Raw genomic sequence first — 17,434 nt, forward strand, 5'->3', positions numbered from 1 at the left:
GAAGAGGAAAGGTAGTGAACCTTCCCAGGGTCCAAAACGGAGCTGGCTGCTGCACCAGCTGCTCTGGGCTGCCGTGGTCGTGCAAAGTCGGGGCCATGGTGTGCCGCCTCTCGGCAAGCTGCTGTTGTCAAAGGAGCTGTAGTGCAAACCAGAGCAGGGACGGAAAGCGGTGTTTGGGTGATGGTGCAAAAGTGAACGAGTCGGTGCTGAGGAGGGAAGCTGGGCTGCAGATTAAATGTGTCAAAGTATTTGTCTGTATTTGAAGTTTGCCCTTGGTTTGGAAAAAAATTCAGTCTAACTCGTTTTGGTTCACAGACAGATGCTTCCTAGCAACACCATTAAAGAGCTGAAAGTGGAAGCTGCTAGTAACTAGAAGTATTTTTCCTTATGCTGCGCTTGCGTGTTTATAAAGGGCCATTAAATGCCAGAATGCATGAATCTCATGTATTTCTGAAGACGTAGGTGCTGTAGTGCTGAGATGAAAGTGTTTTGCTGCTCTTGTTCTGCTGAACAAACACGAGCTACTTGGTCATCTGCACCAGCTTCCTTGAATGTAGCTGTATAAAAGTGGGCTGATACAGAGGACTGCAGCATTATTTATCAGATAATGCTGGATTAGCATTCTTGGAAGCACCCTAGAGCTAGCGTTTGTTTTTGGATAAAGCAGTTGCGTGATCTCAGGATGTGGCTGGCGCGCCCATTTGGAGAAGATTTTGCTTGTTCAGTCTGGGCTGGTATGTAGAAAGAAGCAAAGTCATCTGAACCCCACATCTGTGTGTGAGCAGTACCAGGTTGCTCTGTTTCACGTGAAAAGCAGTGGTAAAACAAGCCAGGATGCCCAAACCAGGTTTCCCACTTGGGTCTCTTGTTTGGAGGAGTACCTTGGGTCACGGAGGAGCTGTGGACTTAGAGGAGATAGTCGCAGATAGCAGTGGCAGGAAAGCAATGGTTAAAAAGAGGAGATGAAAATAGACTGCAGAGTAATTAGAGTAGCCGTGTTGTCCCTCCAGGCTGTGAGCACATAAGTCGTTCCTGGACCCTGTCTTTCTTGGGTTTGTAAGCAGTAGCTTACGAATGAGACTCTGGACTCTTCAGAGCAGGGGGAGGATGGACTAGGTAGTTAAATTCCTGAGGGGCTGCGTCAGCAGCAGAGGAGCCTTGGTTTAATGCTGTTTACTCAGCCTTATCTATCTCACGGTGTTGCTACAGCTACCCGTGTGTGTGTTTTCTAGAAACAACCAAGAATAATCATGGAAGCTATTCACTACTTTGTGTGAAACATCCATGATTATTTCACTTGGGAGCTGAACCGGCCAAGAACGAAAAGTAAGCAAACAGTGAATATAGCTAAAATATGGACTGTGGTAGGAGGGAATAAAGGGAGCACACATCGTGGGCTGGAGCTTGCCATGGCTGTGCAGTATTCCAGCCAAAATACACAAGAGCATTAATCTTTCTGACTTGTAGAGCTTAAAACCCTGGTATTTCAGATGCTGTAATAATACGACCTCTTTGCAGGCTTGGCTTTAGCCTGGCCTCACCATGCGGTGGAAGGGGATACCTGGTTCGGAGCACTGGGACATTCATTCAGCTGTCGGGTCTGAGCACCGGGAGGGTGGGAGCGAGCCTGAGCTGGAGGTTTTGCCAGGCAGCTTGAATATAGTCTAATTAAATGTTGGAAAGAACTGTCTCTTTCTCTTCCTGCGTTAAATAAAAACCATTTAATACTTTGAAGGGCTGCAGCGGGATGAGAGATTGAGAGTCCATAAACCTGTAAGTTTGGCTGTGGTCAGCTAAAATGGATTAGGTGAAGTGGTTATGTACTGCTTGGATTTCAGTGCATCTGTATGAAGTGAGGAACTGAGCTAACTTGTAAACTCTCCAACTAGGGTCCAATGAAGGTTTTGGTAGCTTACGGTGGCGATCCTATCCCTAAAAGCCCTTTCACCGTGGGCGTTGCTGCTCCGCTAGACCTAAACAAAGTTAAAGTCAATGGACTCGAAAACAGTAAGTACCTCTGGGCTGGAAGCCCCATAGCCTGCCTCTGAAGTGTCTCCTGAATCTGGGTCATAACCAACATGTCCTGTTGGAACAGAAGTGGGCAAAACAATCTTCTTTTTAACTTGCTACAGTTGGGGATCAACCAGCTCCAACTCTATAGCTTGATCACTCTTAGCTGGTCCTCTTGAGGACTGAATCCCAATTTAGGTTTTGTTTTGGCGTGGTTTTTTTTGGCAAAGATTATGTAGCAATGTGGACAAAGCATGTGTTGAGGTTTAGTCCCCTATGGTGAACAGAGCTGGACTCTTCACCAGGCGGGGCACCTGCTGATGAAATCTGGTTTCCTTGGGGCTAGATGGCTGTTTGTTCAAATATATGTAACTGCTACGGTACAGAGTGTCATTCATGCAGTCTCTTTGTTTTCTAAAAGTAGAAGAACTTAGGGCTGTGAAATATTATTGCATTTCTCAAGTGAGCTACTGATACTGTTAGGCCGTGTCTTACAGGCTTGTTTAGCACTGTAGCTTTGTAGCTCCAATTAACCAAAGCACTTGTTTATTTTTTTGTTTGGTTTGGCAGGGTTTTTTGCATGCAGAGGGATGCAGACTGAGCAGGCCTCTGCCAGTGCTTGTTCCCTTGGTGGTGTGTGCATGAGAGATTTCTTGGAGCACTGTCTGATGTTGAGTTCTTAATGTAGTAACATGGGTTTTGTCTTTTTCAGGAGTGGAAGTAGGGAAGGACCAGGAATTTGTAATTGACACCAAAGGAGCTGGTGGGCAAGGTAAACTGGATGTTAATATTTCCAGTCCTATGAGGAAAGCTGTGCCATGTCTGGTGGAACCGGTTCTGGGTAAGGAGTGCAGCACTGCAAAATACATCCCAAGGGAAGAAGGACTGTACGTGGTGGATGTGAGTTATGATGGCAACCCAATCCCAGGGAGCCCCTATACTGTGGAGGCCACGCTACCTCCAGACCCCTCCAAGGTAAGTGAACAGTTTAAGGCTGTAACAGCAACTGATACCCGAAAACTGCATTATGGGCTATTGCATGAGACTTGACTTGGTTTTGGCTAAACCAGACCCAGGAACATCCTTACTCAGAGTGCTGAGCCATTCCACTGCAAGCATCCTCCATAGTGTGGCAAATGCAAGTATTGCTCCTAATTTAATAGAAGTTGGCTTCATGAGCATCTTGAATGTATTAATTGAGATGCTTCTTTCTAAGGAAATAGATTCAAGAAAAACATGTGTACAGCTATCAAATATTTTAACATTTCTACCTTTTATATCCCATGGCTATATAAAAACAGCTGTGGTGACAGTATGAATATCCTTGCGTAGAAACCTCTTTGGAGGAGAGATACCAACTTTACAGTAAAACTGGGAGGAGTGGCAAAGGAGATGCTGCTTTCTGTGTATTTTTAAGAGCTTGTTAATTAAGTCCCACGTACAAACAAGTCTAATTAGGCAGTCTGTGCTGGCAGTAACATGAAAACATGAGTTTAGTTCAACTGCATATTCTCTTCTAGGTAAAAGCTCATGGTCCAGGTCTTCGAGGGGGCCTCGTTGGAAGACCAGCCCAATTCACGATAGATACCAAAGGAGCAGGAACTGGAGGTTTGGGTTTGACAGTAGAAGGTCCGTGTGAAGCTAAAATTGAATGTTCGGACAACGGCGATGGAACCTGCTCCGTCTCCTACCTGCCTACAAAGCCTGGAGAGTATTTTGTAAACATTCTTTTCGAAGAAGTTCACATTCCTGGTTCACCGTTTAAGGCAGACATAGAAATGCCGTTTGATGTTTCTAAAGTCATTGCCACAGGCCCAGGTCTGGAACGTGGTAAAGTAGGTGAGGCAGGGCTGCTGAACGTCGACTGCACAGAAGCAGGTCCCGGGGACCTGCGGGTGGACATGGTGTCGGATGCTGGTTCCAAAGCTGAGGTCCAGATCGACGATAACAAAGACGGGACCTATGTTGTAACGTATGTGCCGCTCTCAGCTGGCATGTACACAATCAAGATGAGATATGGAGGAGAGCAAGTGCCTAAATTCCCAGCCCGGGTCAAAGTGGAGCCAGCTGTGGACACAAGCAGAGTTAAAGTGTTTGGGCCAGGAGTGGAAGGGAGAGGTGAGAATAACTGTTGTTGTTATCAGAGTTTGTAGGATTTTCGGTCTTTTGTCCTGCACAGAGTATTCTGAGCATTAAAAGTTGTAACAGCCTTGCGTGTTCCCATGGTGACCCTTGGATGAGTTTTTTTCATTCTGTTCCCAAATGCATTATTATGCTGGTTCACAAGATGTTTTGTCATTGGAAATACATGCGATTCTTGAAGTGACTCTTCAAAATGTATCCTGCAGATGTCTTCCGAGAAGCTACAACCGAGTTCACTGTGGATGCTCGACCTCTAACGAAGGCTGGTGGCGACCACATCAGGACGCAGATCACAAGCCCGTCCGGCTCCCCCACAGACTGTCTCATCCAAGATAATGCCGATGGAACGTATTCAGTAGAGTACACGCCATTTGAAAAGGGTAATTTCTGGATTTTAGTGTTTTGCTTGTTTTTTTGGAGTGGTTTTGTTTTGTTTTTTTTACTCGAGAGGGGAAAACCAAGAACAAGCAGCTCTCCTGACACTTTCATCTGGCAAACTGCTGAGGTCTGCCATTAACTTGTTGGCATCTTAGCAAGACTTTTGCCAGCAGAGGAGCTAATTCTGCAGGAAGTAACTCTATTTTAACTTGAAGAACTGACTTTTACAGTAACTTGGCTTCAGAAGAACAGTGCATAGTTGGCATCTTGGTTATGAAACATTAGTGAAGACTTGTGAAATGCAGGAGGAAGCTCTTACCCATATACTGATGTTTAAGTCTGTAGCATCTTGTAGAAGTGATGTTTAGTGATGACAATATTTAGGGAATTCAGAGTGTTTTCTCCTCCTCTTAACAGGTCCGCACACAGTCAGCATAACGTACGATGGTGTACCTGTGCCAAACAGTCCCTTCAGAGTGAACGTGACAGAGGGCTGCCACCCGTCACGCGTGAAGGCACAGGGACCTGGGCTCAAAGAAGCTTTCACAAATCAGCCAAACGCTTTTTCAGTTGTCACCAGGTAACTGGGCCTACTTGATCCTTAAGGAGTATCTGAGGGAGGGAGGAGTGTAGTGGGCTGTGTGATGCAGGATGCTAAAGCCAGTACAAATATTTATAAAAAGGCCAAGCTGTGTCCTTCTGATTACCGTTCGTGCTACCTCATCGCATACTGAGCACTCTGCAGAGGTTCAGGGTTAATAGTGGTTGAGAATAAAATTCTAGGAAAATGCAAGTGAGGGTATGCTGAACAGCTCTGCATGCCAGAGCACGCTGAAGGCTGGGCATCAGAAGTCAGGTTCCCGCATTTCCAATACGGGTAAAAACGCAGCCAGAGCACGCAAAGGCTATGAAGCGGCTGTTAGAAGCAAGTAATTCTAACAATGTGTGTTTCTGTCTTGCAGAGGGGCAGGAATTGGTGGCCTTGGAATAACTGTTGAAGGACCTTCAGAGTCTAAAATTAGCTGTAAAGATAACAAGGATGGGAGCTGCAGCGCCGAGTATGTTCCTTATGTTCCAGGCGACTATGATGTTAACATCACATATGGGGGAGAGCATATTCCTGGTAAGAGCTCTTACTCAGCGGCTTTCAGAAGAGGGAAGGAATTGAGCTAAGGACTCAGTGCCTTGGCTGCATCTCACTTGTGTTGCGGGATGATGAGGTTTTGACTTTCTGCTTTTCCTAGGAATTCAGGCAGAATTCACCGCAGAAACAGCGGTGGCATTTGTTCCTCACAGCCAGCAGGGAAGTGTGGAGCACTTTGTGCTGTGGTGCAGTAGTTTTGAGGAAGGGCTGTAGTCTCTTCTCATTTCTGAAACAGCCTCTCTGGGCATGTGGAGGAGCCTTGTCGAGACTGTAGCAGCTGCAGGGAGGAACAAAAGAGCGAGTATAGGTGGGTGGGACAAGGAGAGGGACGCTAGCCCTTGACAAATAACTGTTATCATGCAGAAGTAGTGCGTAATACATTAGGTCAAGAAAATAGCCCTTTAGTATATGGATGCCTTCAAGACTGTTCTACAGTAAGATGGTCTAATGGGTGAGCTTGTCATGGGGATTATATTAAATACCGTGAATTTTGGTCACTGTGGAAAGCACAGTAACTGGTTCCTAAACCAGACATTTACCTGTGTATGCATTTGCCCTAGAGGTTAAGCTGAAGTGAAGTAGATTAAAGGAATGTTCCAGGTACATCTGGCATCTAGCATTTCACGATTAAAAGAAGGGTATTTTGCTTAATACCAAGAATTAAATGCTCTTAAATGCCAGATACATTTTGCTGCAATGTTTGAGGTCTTACGTGCTGTCACACAGCATACATCTAGGTATTCGTTCCACATTGCAAGTGAGCTGATTCTTTCCCGTTGGTCTCGTTTTATTTGTCAACATACTGAACTTGGTAAAATATGAAGCAAACGAGTGCCTGCATGACACTTTGTTTGCACTTCTGGTTTCTTTCATGCATTTTTTTCTGACGTGTGAGAAGCAGATGGATCACAACTGAATTGTTGAGTAGACAGTGAAAATGTAGAAGCACCATTGTTACGCTTCTGGCTTTTGCAGAAGCAGAGAAGTGGCATGGAGGCTGTGGGGTTGTCATTCCTGCCTGAGGTTGAGGGATAGTAATAAAAAAGCCTAAGAAAAAGTAGGAAAAAAGGCCCTTGCTTTCCTGTAACTGTTCACTTTGTGGTGTTTAATAGTTGCTGTGTTAACTTCCAGGCAGTCCTTTCAAGGTTCCTGTAAAGGATGTTGTGGATCCCAGCAAGGTGAAGATAGCTGGACCAGGTCTGGGAACAGCTGTTCGAGCCAAAATCCCACACTCCTTCACTGTAGACACCAGCAAGGCAGGAGTAGCACCCCTCGAGGTGGTGGTGGCAGGACCCAGAGGTAAGAACCAAAGTACTCCATCCAGCTGTGCCCCCATCTCTGCATTCGGGTGGGTAACATGGTCCTGGCCGTGCTTGCAAAGGTGGTGATACCACTTGAATGAGCATTTCCCTCTGTTCCTGTTCATCCAACGTGTGCACCTTGACAGCTGACCCGTGTGTCATGCTGTAAAAGGAGGAGAGCTGTGTCCTAAGTAGTGCTGCTTTGGGCAGTGTCTTCGATGGCTTTATCCTAATCTTCAGAGCTGGGAGAAGTGACGTGAGTAACCATCACCGGTGAACAATTGTGGCTTAGGTTTAGACACCGAAAAGTAAATCCAAAGTCTCACATGCGAATGGTGACTTAAGAAGCCCGTGTCACTGGGTTGCAGGGGTCTCTGAAACATGGTGAAACCCCTCAGTGGTCCCCAGAGAGCAGCAAGACCCTCAAGCGGTAGCATTAACCTAGGAAGCTGTGTCTTGGTGGCACAGTATCTTGGTAGCGAGTACCTTTTGGCTGCAAGTCTCACCTTGCTGGGAGATGAGAGCTGCTTCCCCACTCGAGTGTCAGGTCACGCTGGTGCGGGTGCCCCTCAGGTAACCCTTTTTTAATTTTAGTGGATGAGACGGATTCGCAGGGATGGCGCTCCCCATTGAAAGTGATTTCGGATTTCTTTAAAGGTGATCCAAAGGGTGACGCTGAGACAGGTTTGAACTCTCACTAACTACTGGCAATTTTGGCTCTCGGAAATCCAACTGGCAACAGCGAGAATCATCTGGAGAAGGGAGTGGGAACCAACGGTGTTGCTTTTAGGCTTTGCATGGCAACTATACGTTTCTTTTGCACTTGCTTTACTGCTAATCCTTCCTGTGTGTTAAAGCCAACTTGTAATTGTAGACTGCTTTGTGTGTTGATCTGAACCGATAGGTCACGTAATCTGCTGTAGATTTAGCTTAATGCAAATTGAAATAATTGATCCTGCTTTCTTAGGACTTTGGCAGCTTGCAGGGCTCTCCTGCCTAGGCAGTGAGCCTGCCTTTCCAAATACCTGATTGTGAAAGACTCAGTTGGTGAATGCTACGCCCCAACTGGCTTTAGGGCTCAATTCTGTACAGTGAATCCCAGTAACAGTATGTAATCTTGTAAATGACAGTTCAGGCAATTATAACCATTACTCATTTTCTTTCTCAAAAGATCTTCAGTGTATTTTGAGCAATTGCTCTTAAGCTGGACTGTACAGAAAGGCAGTTTTTTCTCCAGTACTTTCATGCTAGCTTTTGTTTACAGTGAGAAGATGGGAGCCTGGAGAGTGGTGGATAACAAATCTATCGCAAGTCAGTGGCTCTTGAATACAAAATAAGGGAAACTGATCACTGATTCATGCCCATTGCCTTCATTAAAAAAAAAAATTAAATTCACCTTGTTGCAAACTGTAAATGAGCAGTGCGTCTTGGAGCTTTGTGCAGCAAGTGCCTGGTAATGAATTGAGTTTCAATAGCGTAGCTGATAAAATCTATTTCATTTTTAGGAATTGTGGAGCCTGTTAATATAGTAGAAAACGGAGATGGCACCCACACGGTGGTGTACACCCCTACGCAGGAGGGACCCTACATGATCTCTGTCAAATATGGTGATGAAGAGATTCCTCGCAGGTAAGGTGATGAAGATAAACTTAGATGAACTGAAGATTTAATGACCTGATTGTGCTCCCCCAGCACGTGAGCACAGTTTAAGGGCTGGCTGTGGTGCTTTCTACTTAACTAGTGCAGCTCCTTGCACTACTTCAGGGTTCAGCAGTGGTTTGAGCCTGCTGCTCCCACAGCAGAGATGCCGTGGGGGAGCTGTATCCGCACCTCAGCGTGTGCTGCAGTAACCATCAGCCATCAACTTAGGAGGAGGGGGCAATAATGGGTTTCCCTTTAAGTCCCTTCAAGGTGAAGGTGCTTCCTACGTATGATGCCAGTAAAGTGACGGCGAGCGGACCAGGTCTCAGTTCCTATGGCATACCAGCCAGCCTGCCTGTGGAGTTTGCTGTGGATGCTAAGGATGCTGGGCAGGGGCTTCTGGCTGTACAGATCACTGTAAGTAACTACAAAACCACACAGGAGTGGAAACGCGTTGTTCTAGGGGGGCAGGAGTGGCTCCTATAGGAAGTGTCCACAGCTGTACTCTGACATACCCAGTGTCCTGGAGACTGGGCTGCTGGCTGGACCTCAAGCTCTGGTACAGGAAAGTCTTGCATTCTGTGTTGGTGAAGCTCCTGGGGCTGCTTTTATGAGACCTCTGTCTTAAAGTCATCACCCATGCTGTATTTGGCTCTTGGTTAACCTTGCACTCTGCAAATGCCCAAAATGAGATAAATAGTTTCTTGTAAGATTATGAAAATGCTGGAATTTGAAATGGAGACAGCCTTCTAGCAGTGTAGTTCAGCAAGGCCGTGAGATAACATCCACACTGAGCATTACATGATGATAAATTAACAAACAAGTCTCCCTCAAGGTTGCCAAAAGTCATAAGCTGCTTAAGGAGATAGTACAGGAATGTTTTTATTTTACTTTTGTTATTGCTTTTCCTGAAATTTCTGGTGCCTGGACTCTGTGGCCTCAGCAAAAAAGTCTCTGGTTAGTGGGCCATAAAGCACATTTGTCAGCTCTGGCATGCCTAGGTCATGGCATGGCCAGTTGTACTTGCCCTTCTGCATTCTTGCTCCCATGCTGTCCCAATGTCTGCTGAGGTGCAGCAAAGCAGTTGCCTTTATTCTGGCATGCAGGGGTGCTCTTAAAGGATCCAAAATGCTTATCAGAGCTCCCAGCCTGGCTGCAGCTTTGAAGATCAAGTTCCACAAGTCTTGCATGGTGGGAGTGCATAGGTGATTATCCTCACAGTATTTGTTTGCTTCTCATTCTGGGCTGTTGAATGTCAAATGTTTCACAAACCTTCCTGAAAGAAGTAAGCTCTTTTGTGCTCTACCTAAAATCTCAAGTCCTTTACAGCTTGTTACTGTACCCCAGGCAGTGTTAAGTCATAAAACGCAGAACGGGGTCAACATGCGGTTACCTGTAAGCAGGCCTGGAAGATGTTCTAAAATGCTTCACGCTTTGCAGCTGATGAGTTGCACTGAAAGCTGAGGCTGGGAGTAGCTCTGTCAGAAACATTATGCACAGTGCTGATCTTGGTTGTATATATGAAAGCTTGATGCTGAAGCTCAGATTTGTATTGTTTATGCGTCTCTAATTCTTGTATTCACCGTAGAAATGGTAGTTGAAGAGACTACGAAGACCTGCTTTTGACTGTAGACTTTGCAGTGTGTCAGGAGCTGGATGCCTCATCCAGTAGGGTTGACGGCAGACTCCAGTGATGCTTCCCCTGACCTCAAACCTTTATGGGAGCAGCTGGTCAAAGCTACCCAGTGCTTGTCAGGACAGAGCTGCACAGTCTGGCTCCTGATCTGTGTCTCAGGGACCTGGGAAGTATTCTTCCTTTCCAGCAGCAATATGACAATGAAGCCTAAAACTTCTTACAGTTAATATCAAGTTCATTAAAATGGCTTGCTGCATCTTATAAACATTCTCATATCAAACAAAGGGTAGTTAGTGATAGCACTGATTGTTTTATAGTGGTCTGACATCTTTTTGCTCCTAATAGTCTATTCCTGGTACTAGTCCTTGAGAGAAATATATTTAACCCTCAAAAAGCTGCAGTTCTGTGTCTGTTTAAGCCTATCTAAATATAGTTGTGAACAGATTTGCTGCCCTGCTAAAGGAATTCATAACTGACTTCACAGGGCCTAAATCTTCTGTTTTGCATTCCACAGGACCAAGAGGGCAAACCTAAGAGAGTGGACATTCATGACAACAAGGATGGCACTTACACAGTCACCTATGTTCCCGACAAAACAGGCCGCTATACAATTGGTGTGAAGTATGGTGGAGATGATATCCCATCTTCTCCCTATCGGATCCGGGCGTCTCCAGCTGGGGATGCCAGCAAGTGTTTGGCCACAGGTGAGTGTTGGCTCCTCTCTGTTGCTGCTGTTTGTACTTGGTGTAAAGCTGCCTTCTGAGCATGGTACAGTTGATGTAATGGGTGTAGAAGATGCTAGAGACTTGTGTAATCTGGCTGCTCTTACAAGAGGGGCTTTCCTAAAGATAAAGAAGCACCCACCCTGTGGGTGAGCAGGAATCTCTTGTAGTCTCTAGCAAAATCTTTCAAAACTGCCTGGGTGGTTATAAACAGCTAGATGCAACTGAAGTCTCATGCTTATTTTGGCCTAGATAAATCCTGCTGAGAAATGCAGTGAGTTGATTTAAAAATAACACATCTGCACACGTTCACTGCATCACACCTCTTGCACTGCTAGTGTTGCAAGAAGCTATTCGTTCGCAGCAAGAATAGAATTAATTCTGAGGATGTAAGTAGCTGGCCGTGTGCTTCTGCATTAGCAAAGCCTATTCAGGCTGGATGTTACTAGTGGAGGTTTCTGCTGCTTTTCTGGCTGGTCAAGGTTGGCCAGGGTCTGAACAGACTTTTGGAAGGGTCGAAGGAGAGAACCTAAAGATAAGATGTTACTACAACTCAAAAAAATCATTGCCTCAAAAATCAGTGCCTTGGTGTAGGGGAGGGGACTCCAAATTTGTTGCTGTAGGAGCACACTTACAGCTTTGACCCTCACCCTTTCTCAGGATGAGTGGTCATCACGCAGCTTTGGGCTGGCCACCGTGGCATGCTGCCACCTCCCAGCCAGCCAGAGGCTGTGGCAGGGAGCAGAAGTGATAAACTAGTTACAAGAATGCCACTGAATGTTAAATCCCCTGATTTTAAAATAAATAAGGCAAGACCAAATTGAACAGGGAAACTTAATCTGTGGTTGTAGACCTGCGAGAGTGGCCATTGTGCTGACCTGCATCATGCAGTTAGAGCATACCTGATGCCTGTCCAGCAGCTGGCTGCTTTCAAGCCTGCTTAAACAGAAATATATTCCTGGCACAATGGAAAACAGAGCAGTATCCCCTTTGCTTCAAAATTTGTTTAAAAGAGACCTTAATGGCTGAATCTGATACTCTTCCAAGTAACTCAAGTCACGAACTATTCAAAATAACTGCAATGGAGATTACTCTCAGATGCCAGCTTAAATTTCCCCTTTCCAAGAAGTGCCTCTGACTCTCTGCTGTAAAGCAGGAATACAATCGCTGTAGGACTAGATGCTGGAATACTGTCAAGGTATTAAAATGGCAGGTTCATTGCCACTTGAAAACAAGCCATTTACCTGGTAACAAGTGCTGGTCAAAAGCAGGACTATTAAATAGGTACTGCAAATAAGACTTAATAGTTCTCGTTTAAACACAGTGTTCTTCAGGCTGGATCTGATTGCTACAATTTGGATATTGTTTTATGATTTTCCTTTTTTGGGATGTGTGGCAGAACAGTGGAAAATCATTTGTGGGTAATGTGAGAGGAAACATGGCCATGGTTGCTACTATGCCCTTTTGTAGCTGCTTACACAGGGAGGCTTATGTTAAAGCGATGACAGCCGAGTCGCTGGCTGGGGCAGAAGATAGTGCCTTTGGCTCTGCATAAAGGAGTATGAGGATAAGAGTATGGGTTAAGGAGTTGCTTTCTTCAAATTTAGCTTTTTTCCACTCTGTTCTTGTCCAGCCTCTGTGATTGTAGAGGAGAAGGAAGGCTGGTGGCCGGCTGTCGCATGCCACTGTGCTGACCAGCACTATGAATGTCCCTTGTTGTACATCTGCTCCCAAAACCATGTGTGTGGGTTCCTGGGACCGGCATTTTGGTGCCGTGCTTCCCAAGCGCCTCATGGGCAGCCTGCCTGGGAAAACTGTCCTCTGAACGCTTTCTGTAACGAAAATTGCCTTGTAGGTCCTGGAATTGCACCCACTGTGAAGACTGGTGAGGAGGTTGGTTTTGTGGTAGACGCCAAATCAGCAGGGAAGGGAAAAGTGACGTGCACCGTCCTGACGCCAGATGGGACAGAAGCTGAAGCAGATGTTGTTGAAAATGAGGACGGGACTTACGATATCTTCTACACCGCCGCCAAACCAGGAACCTATGTGATTTATGTCCGCTTTGGTGGGGTGGACATTCCCAACAGTCCTTTCACCGTCATGGTAAGCCAGCTCTGCTCTGAAAATACCTCCTACTCAGATTCCTGCTGCCACGTTTTATTTAGTGATGGGTTAACTCTGAGTGTAAATGTTTGTTTAGGCATTTACGACACTAGCAGGAGCTAATGAATTCTTGTTACTTGCAGAGCTTGTTTTGAGCAGGCAATGCAGTTAAGAGGGATAGAAGCCATCAGAGGATGAAGACTTGGCTTCTCTGAACAAATTCATTTTTCATTTCCTGACCATGCAGTTCTTTTTCTAAATGATGTAAGGGTGGTTGTAATCGGCTTCTACGGCTAATTACTTCAGCCGCTGTCAGATACGGTGCTCTGACTTGTCTGTCTCACTCTTTATAACGTTGACCCCAAAATAAGGAACAGTGTGCTGACAGATCCCAGGGAAGCAGGCTGTTAGCTCACGCTTAAAAATTATTTGCAAGTGCTAGTTAAACTGTTACAGCCAAATCCCCCTCCTTCTAATTATGTTCCTTCCAACACGCAGTACTTCAGCATGTTTAGGTTTGAAAAGCAGACAAAACCCCAGCCTCTCTGAGGGAGCAGACTACGTGCCTCTCAGGCACACACAGAAGCCCTTCACGTGAAGAACAGCTCTCAGTGTTGGCAAAACAAGCCTTGGTCTTGTAATCTCAGCTGAGGTGGCTCCGGCGCGTTTCAATCGTGAAACCACACGGCCGTAGTTGTGCCGAGTCTGCTGGAGCCCGCGGGCGCGTCCTTGGGGCCAGGCATGCCGGCTCTTCCTACCTGCCGCCCTGGCAGATCGCTACTGGTGTCTCTGAAGATTTCCATGAGAAAAATGACTCTCTTGGTCGCAACTCAGAGCTCACCGCAGGAAATGCCTCTCGAGGTCAGGGAGCCAGCTCCCAGCCAGCCAAAATTCCCACTTCCTAGCTGACTGATACAGTATGTGTTTGACTTGGGTGTCTCAGCTGGGGACAGAGAGCAGTGAAACAGCAGTATTTCTGTTTTGTGTTGGTTTTCTTAGAGGAGTCTTTCCATGCATGAGTTCCCAGCAGGTTATTTTGTTAGGGTGGTTTGCAGCGGTGTAAACGGGCAGGAGGAGCTGGGTGCGTGGGTGCCAGCCCCAGCCACTCTTGTTGGGTTAAGTGGGGGAGATGGGAATTTGCAAGTCATCCTCTTGGCACGCCTGGTGGGAAGGGAGGCTGCGCCCTGGGAGAACACATTCCGTGTCTTGACGGTGCTATCCCAGCTATGAATCAGAAGAATAGCTTTGCAGCTATGACTGGACGTGGGCTGGGTCGTTCACCCCAAGTGTATGAGCCGGGAGCAGCCTTCCCACAACGGCAGGCTCCCCTGCCTCCCAGCTCGCACGCGGTGCTGCGCGGTGCTTGGCGACTTGCATCTTAGGTTTAAATCTTTCGCTTCCCACCCTGCAACCGTCCCATAAAAAAGCAACTCTGAAATTCAATTCCGTCAGTGTTTAGGCACTGCTTTCCAGATTCCCTCCCAAGCTCCCAACAATGGCATGTACCAGCTTTGTCCCTTTGCTGTGCTGCTGGTGGCTTCCCCCAGTGCCCGACGCCTGCGGATACGGGCAGTTTCCCAGCTCCCCGGCTGGATCCAAGTCCCTGTGATGGCGAGAGGACTGGGAGGGCTGCGTGGTGGGCGGAAGGTGTTAAGGAGCTGGAAGGAGCTGCGTGTTTTGTACTGCGAAAGGTGGGAATGCCTCCGTGCCAGAATAACACCTAACCTGCCTTTACCCCTGCCCAGGCTGTAGACGCAGATGATGCCACCGTGCGGTCGCAGGAGCCAGTGGGCGCCTCCCCCCCCGGATTCCGCCCTTGGGTACACAATTTTTACATTTTTCAGCTGTTTTTCCCCCCATCTGTGTTTCATTTCAGATGACAGCCTGCTTCTTGGGACTGCTTGAATTGCTCTGATCATTGTGTTCATTCTTTGTTTGATCAGTTGTTCTTGGGATCCAGACCTTGTTTTTTCTTTGCTGCTTGAAGGGAGTCTCCAAATAAACTCTCATTTAAACACGAAGAGGATCATTATACCTACAGCTTCTACTTCTGCAATGTCTACTGTTGGCAAAAGCAACCCGAGTGCATCGCTTTGTTTTCCCAGTAAAATAGCACAGTGTCTTGAGTCCAGAGTCGCATTGTGAAACTTGTTTCTTTTGTCCATTTTATGTTGCAATCACTCTGCCCCATTCAAAAATCACTTTCTCTTCCAGGCCTTAAGCAACTAAATCCTTTCAGATGGAGTCACTTTGGGTCTTGTGTGCGCTACATTGTCTTCCATCCCTTTGTGTTCCATTTTTATCTCTTAACTTTTTTCCAGCATGTCTTCCATTCGCACCGTGTTTGATTCGCTCTGCTCTGCGGTGTGGTGGTCTTACGAAGGAGAGCTTGGCTGGACGCTGCTCTGATTGAGCCCAGTCCTGTGGCTGGCTGTGATAATCACCGCACGCTCTCTCATGCTTGTGCTTACAGTGGAGTTGCTCAGTGCTCATTTGGGTCTACCATCCTTTTTGAAGTGTCCCATCCTTTTGCTTCCTTTAGGTCACAGAAGAAGCTTATGTTCCCGTTGGTGACATGAACGGCATGGGATTCAGGCCCTTTGATATGGTTATCCCTTTTGCCGTAAGGAAAGGAGAAATAACAGGTACCTGGAGTACGCATAGCCTCTTGGGGAGGTTTTGCTTTTTGTTAGCATGTTTATCCATTTGCAGCTAACAGTCTGGGTGGTCTAGACCACAGCGTGTGGGGGAGGATTGTATCCTGCCAGCAGCTTAGTTGTTTAATTTCACATCAAGTGGCACCCGCTGAGGGTGAGTAGGATATGCCCCGCTGATGGTTTGAGTTAAATGAGGGCATTCTTGGTGCTGCTGTGGTCCTCAGTGCTAAACTGTGAGCTACTGCACTGTAGGACCTGTTGCTGCCTTTTCCCCTCTGGAGCAGCTACATGCATCCTTGATAAGCTCCCTTATTTATTTTGTGCAGATGCTGCAAAAGTCTAATCCCGCATTCCTGTCACATACCTTCTCCAAAGCAGGTGACCCCTCTTCCACAGGTCTGGCAGCTGAGAGCATCACCCCAGTAACACCCCAGTTGCACTAAGCTCCTGCACACACAGGCTGGGTCCCCTCCTGCCCTCTAGCTTGGCAATCCCACCCCAAGCCCTGGTCTCTCCCTGCTGAAAGGTCAATTGACCTTTCCTTTTCAAAAGAGCTGCAGGAGAGGGAGCGTCTTGTGACAAGGTAGATCGGTGCCTTTCCTGGGGCTTGCCGTGGAAATTTCAGTGGCTGAAGCAAACAGCCCTGCCTGTAGAGTTTGTAAGGTCACAGGACTGTTTGCCAGATGTCTACCGCTGTGTTGTATTCATGTAGCTTAAGTAGAAAACATGTCTGGTTAGTGTTCCCATTAGTCTCCTATTTGTGCCTGTGGGTAAGGAATTTAACAATTTAAAATGCTTGTTTAAAATGGCTAGACAATCTTCGTGGGTGGGAGAGGGGAAGCAGGCAGCTTCTCCTTCTGTAACTCCCACGGTGGCTTTTTGTAGGTGAAGTACACATGCCCTCTGGAAAGACGGATACGCCTGATATTGTGGATAACAAAGACGGCACAGTAACAGTGAGATATGCTCCTACTGAGGTCGGGCTGCATGAAATGCACATAAAATATATGGGAAAGCACATCCCAGGTGAGTATGACAAAGCAGGTGACTCAAATCCAAGTGCAGTGTCTTGCTGATGCATCTGCTCCCTGTTAGGGTTTCTATAGCTTAGCTGTATATGCTGCAGTAAGAACTGCCCAAGACATCTTATCATTCAGCAGCAGTTCATCTGCAAGCAGTCCAGATTGAAACTAAAGCAAAGGAGTAAGCGCTGGCACATGTGAGCTTCCATTGTGGTTTAATAGTACCAGCCAGGCTTAAAATGGATTTTGGTTTTGGAAACTAGCTTTTGTGGCATTTTATTATGAAGAACAAACATACAATTTTCAAACTACTGTTTTTTTCAGGTTGAAATTTACTGCTGCGGTGCTCAACAAAACTAGTGGTTACAGTATATGTTTACCCTTAAAACTGCATTGGCCTAAAATCTCCAATCTATGGGGAGGACTAAGTGGCTGAAACACTATAGTTACTCTTTCCATTTCATTGCAATAAAATAAAATGGACATGTACACTATGCTGTAATCTTTCTTTCTTCCTGGCTGCTTCTTAACAAAGAGAAACCACTGCCTTTCATTCCTGTTCTCTTCTTTGTCCTTACTTCACCAGCTCCCCAGCTGAAGTTCTGCCTCGCCTGGAGGCTGGGGCTGCCCCGCCGTTCTCTGAGCTTGCCGACTGCGTGGGGCTGGGGCAAAAAGGGG

General features: G+C 46.5%; 1 protein-coding gene across 5 annotated transcripts in view; it reads left to right on the forward strand.

The window, feature by feature from the left end:
* FLNB (filamin B) overlaps positions 1-17,434 on the forward strand; it is a 73,803-nt gene that overhangs the window by 41,582 nt on the left and 14,787 nt on the right. For 3 of the 5 annotated variants that reach the window (XM_049826099.1, XM_049826102.1, XM_049826103.1), the window contains exons 19-32: positions 1,890-2,007; positions 2,723-2,985; positions 3,531-4,128; positions 4,359-4,532; positions 4,948-5,110; positions 5,493-5,653; positions 6,806-6,973; positions 8,481-8,604; positions 8,877-9,033; positions 10,767-10,956; positions 12,830-13,077; positions 14,823-14,897; positions 15,620-15,722; positions 16,620-16,760. In XM_049826099.1, the coding sequence (XP_049682056.1) occupies positions 1,890-2,007; positions 2,723-2,985; positions 3,531-4,128; positions 4,359-4,532; positions 4,948-5,110; positions 5,493-5,653; positions 6,806-6,973; positions 8,481-8,604; positions 8,877-9,033; positions 10,767-10,956; positions 12,830-13,077; positions 14,823-14,897; positions 15,620-15,722; positions 16,620-16,760 (2,683 nt within the window). Of the gene's footprint in view, positions 1-1,889; positions 2,008-2,722; positions 2,986-3,530; positions 4,129-4,358; positions 4,533-4,947; positions 5,111-5,492; positions 5,654-6,805; positions 6,974-7,569; positions 7,660-8,480; positions 8,605-8,876; positions 9,034-10,766; positions 10,957-12,829; positions 13,078-14,822; positions 14,898-15,619; positions 15,723-16,619; positions 16,761-17,434 lie in introns of all 5 variants that reach the window. The other 2 variants (XM_049826104.1, XM_049826100.1) reach the window with 2 other exon arrangements.

The sequence above is a fragment of the Accipiter gentilis genome, chromosome 23 (genome assembly GCF_929443795.1).
Source record: "Accipiter gentilis chromosome 23, bAccGen1.1, whole genome shotgun sequence".
Classification (NCBI taxonomy): Eukaryota; Metazoa; Chordata; class Aves; order Accipitriformes; family Accipitridae; genus Astur; species Astur gentilis.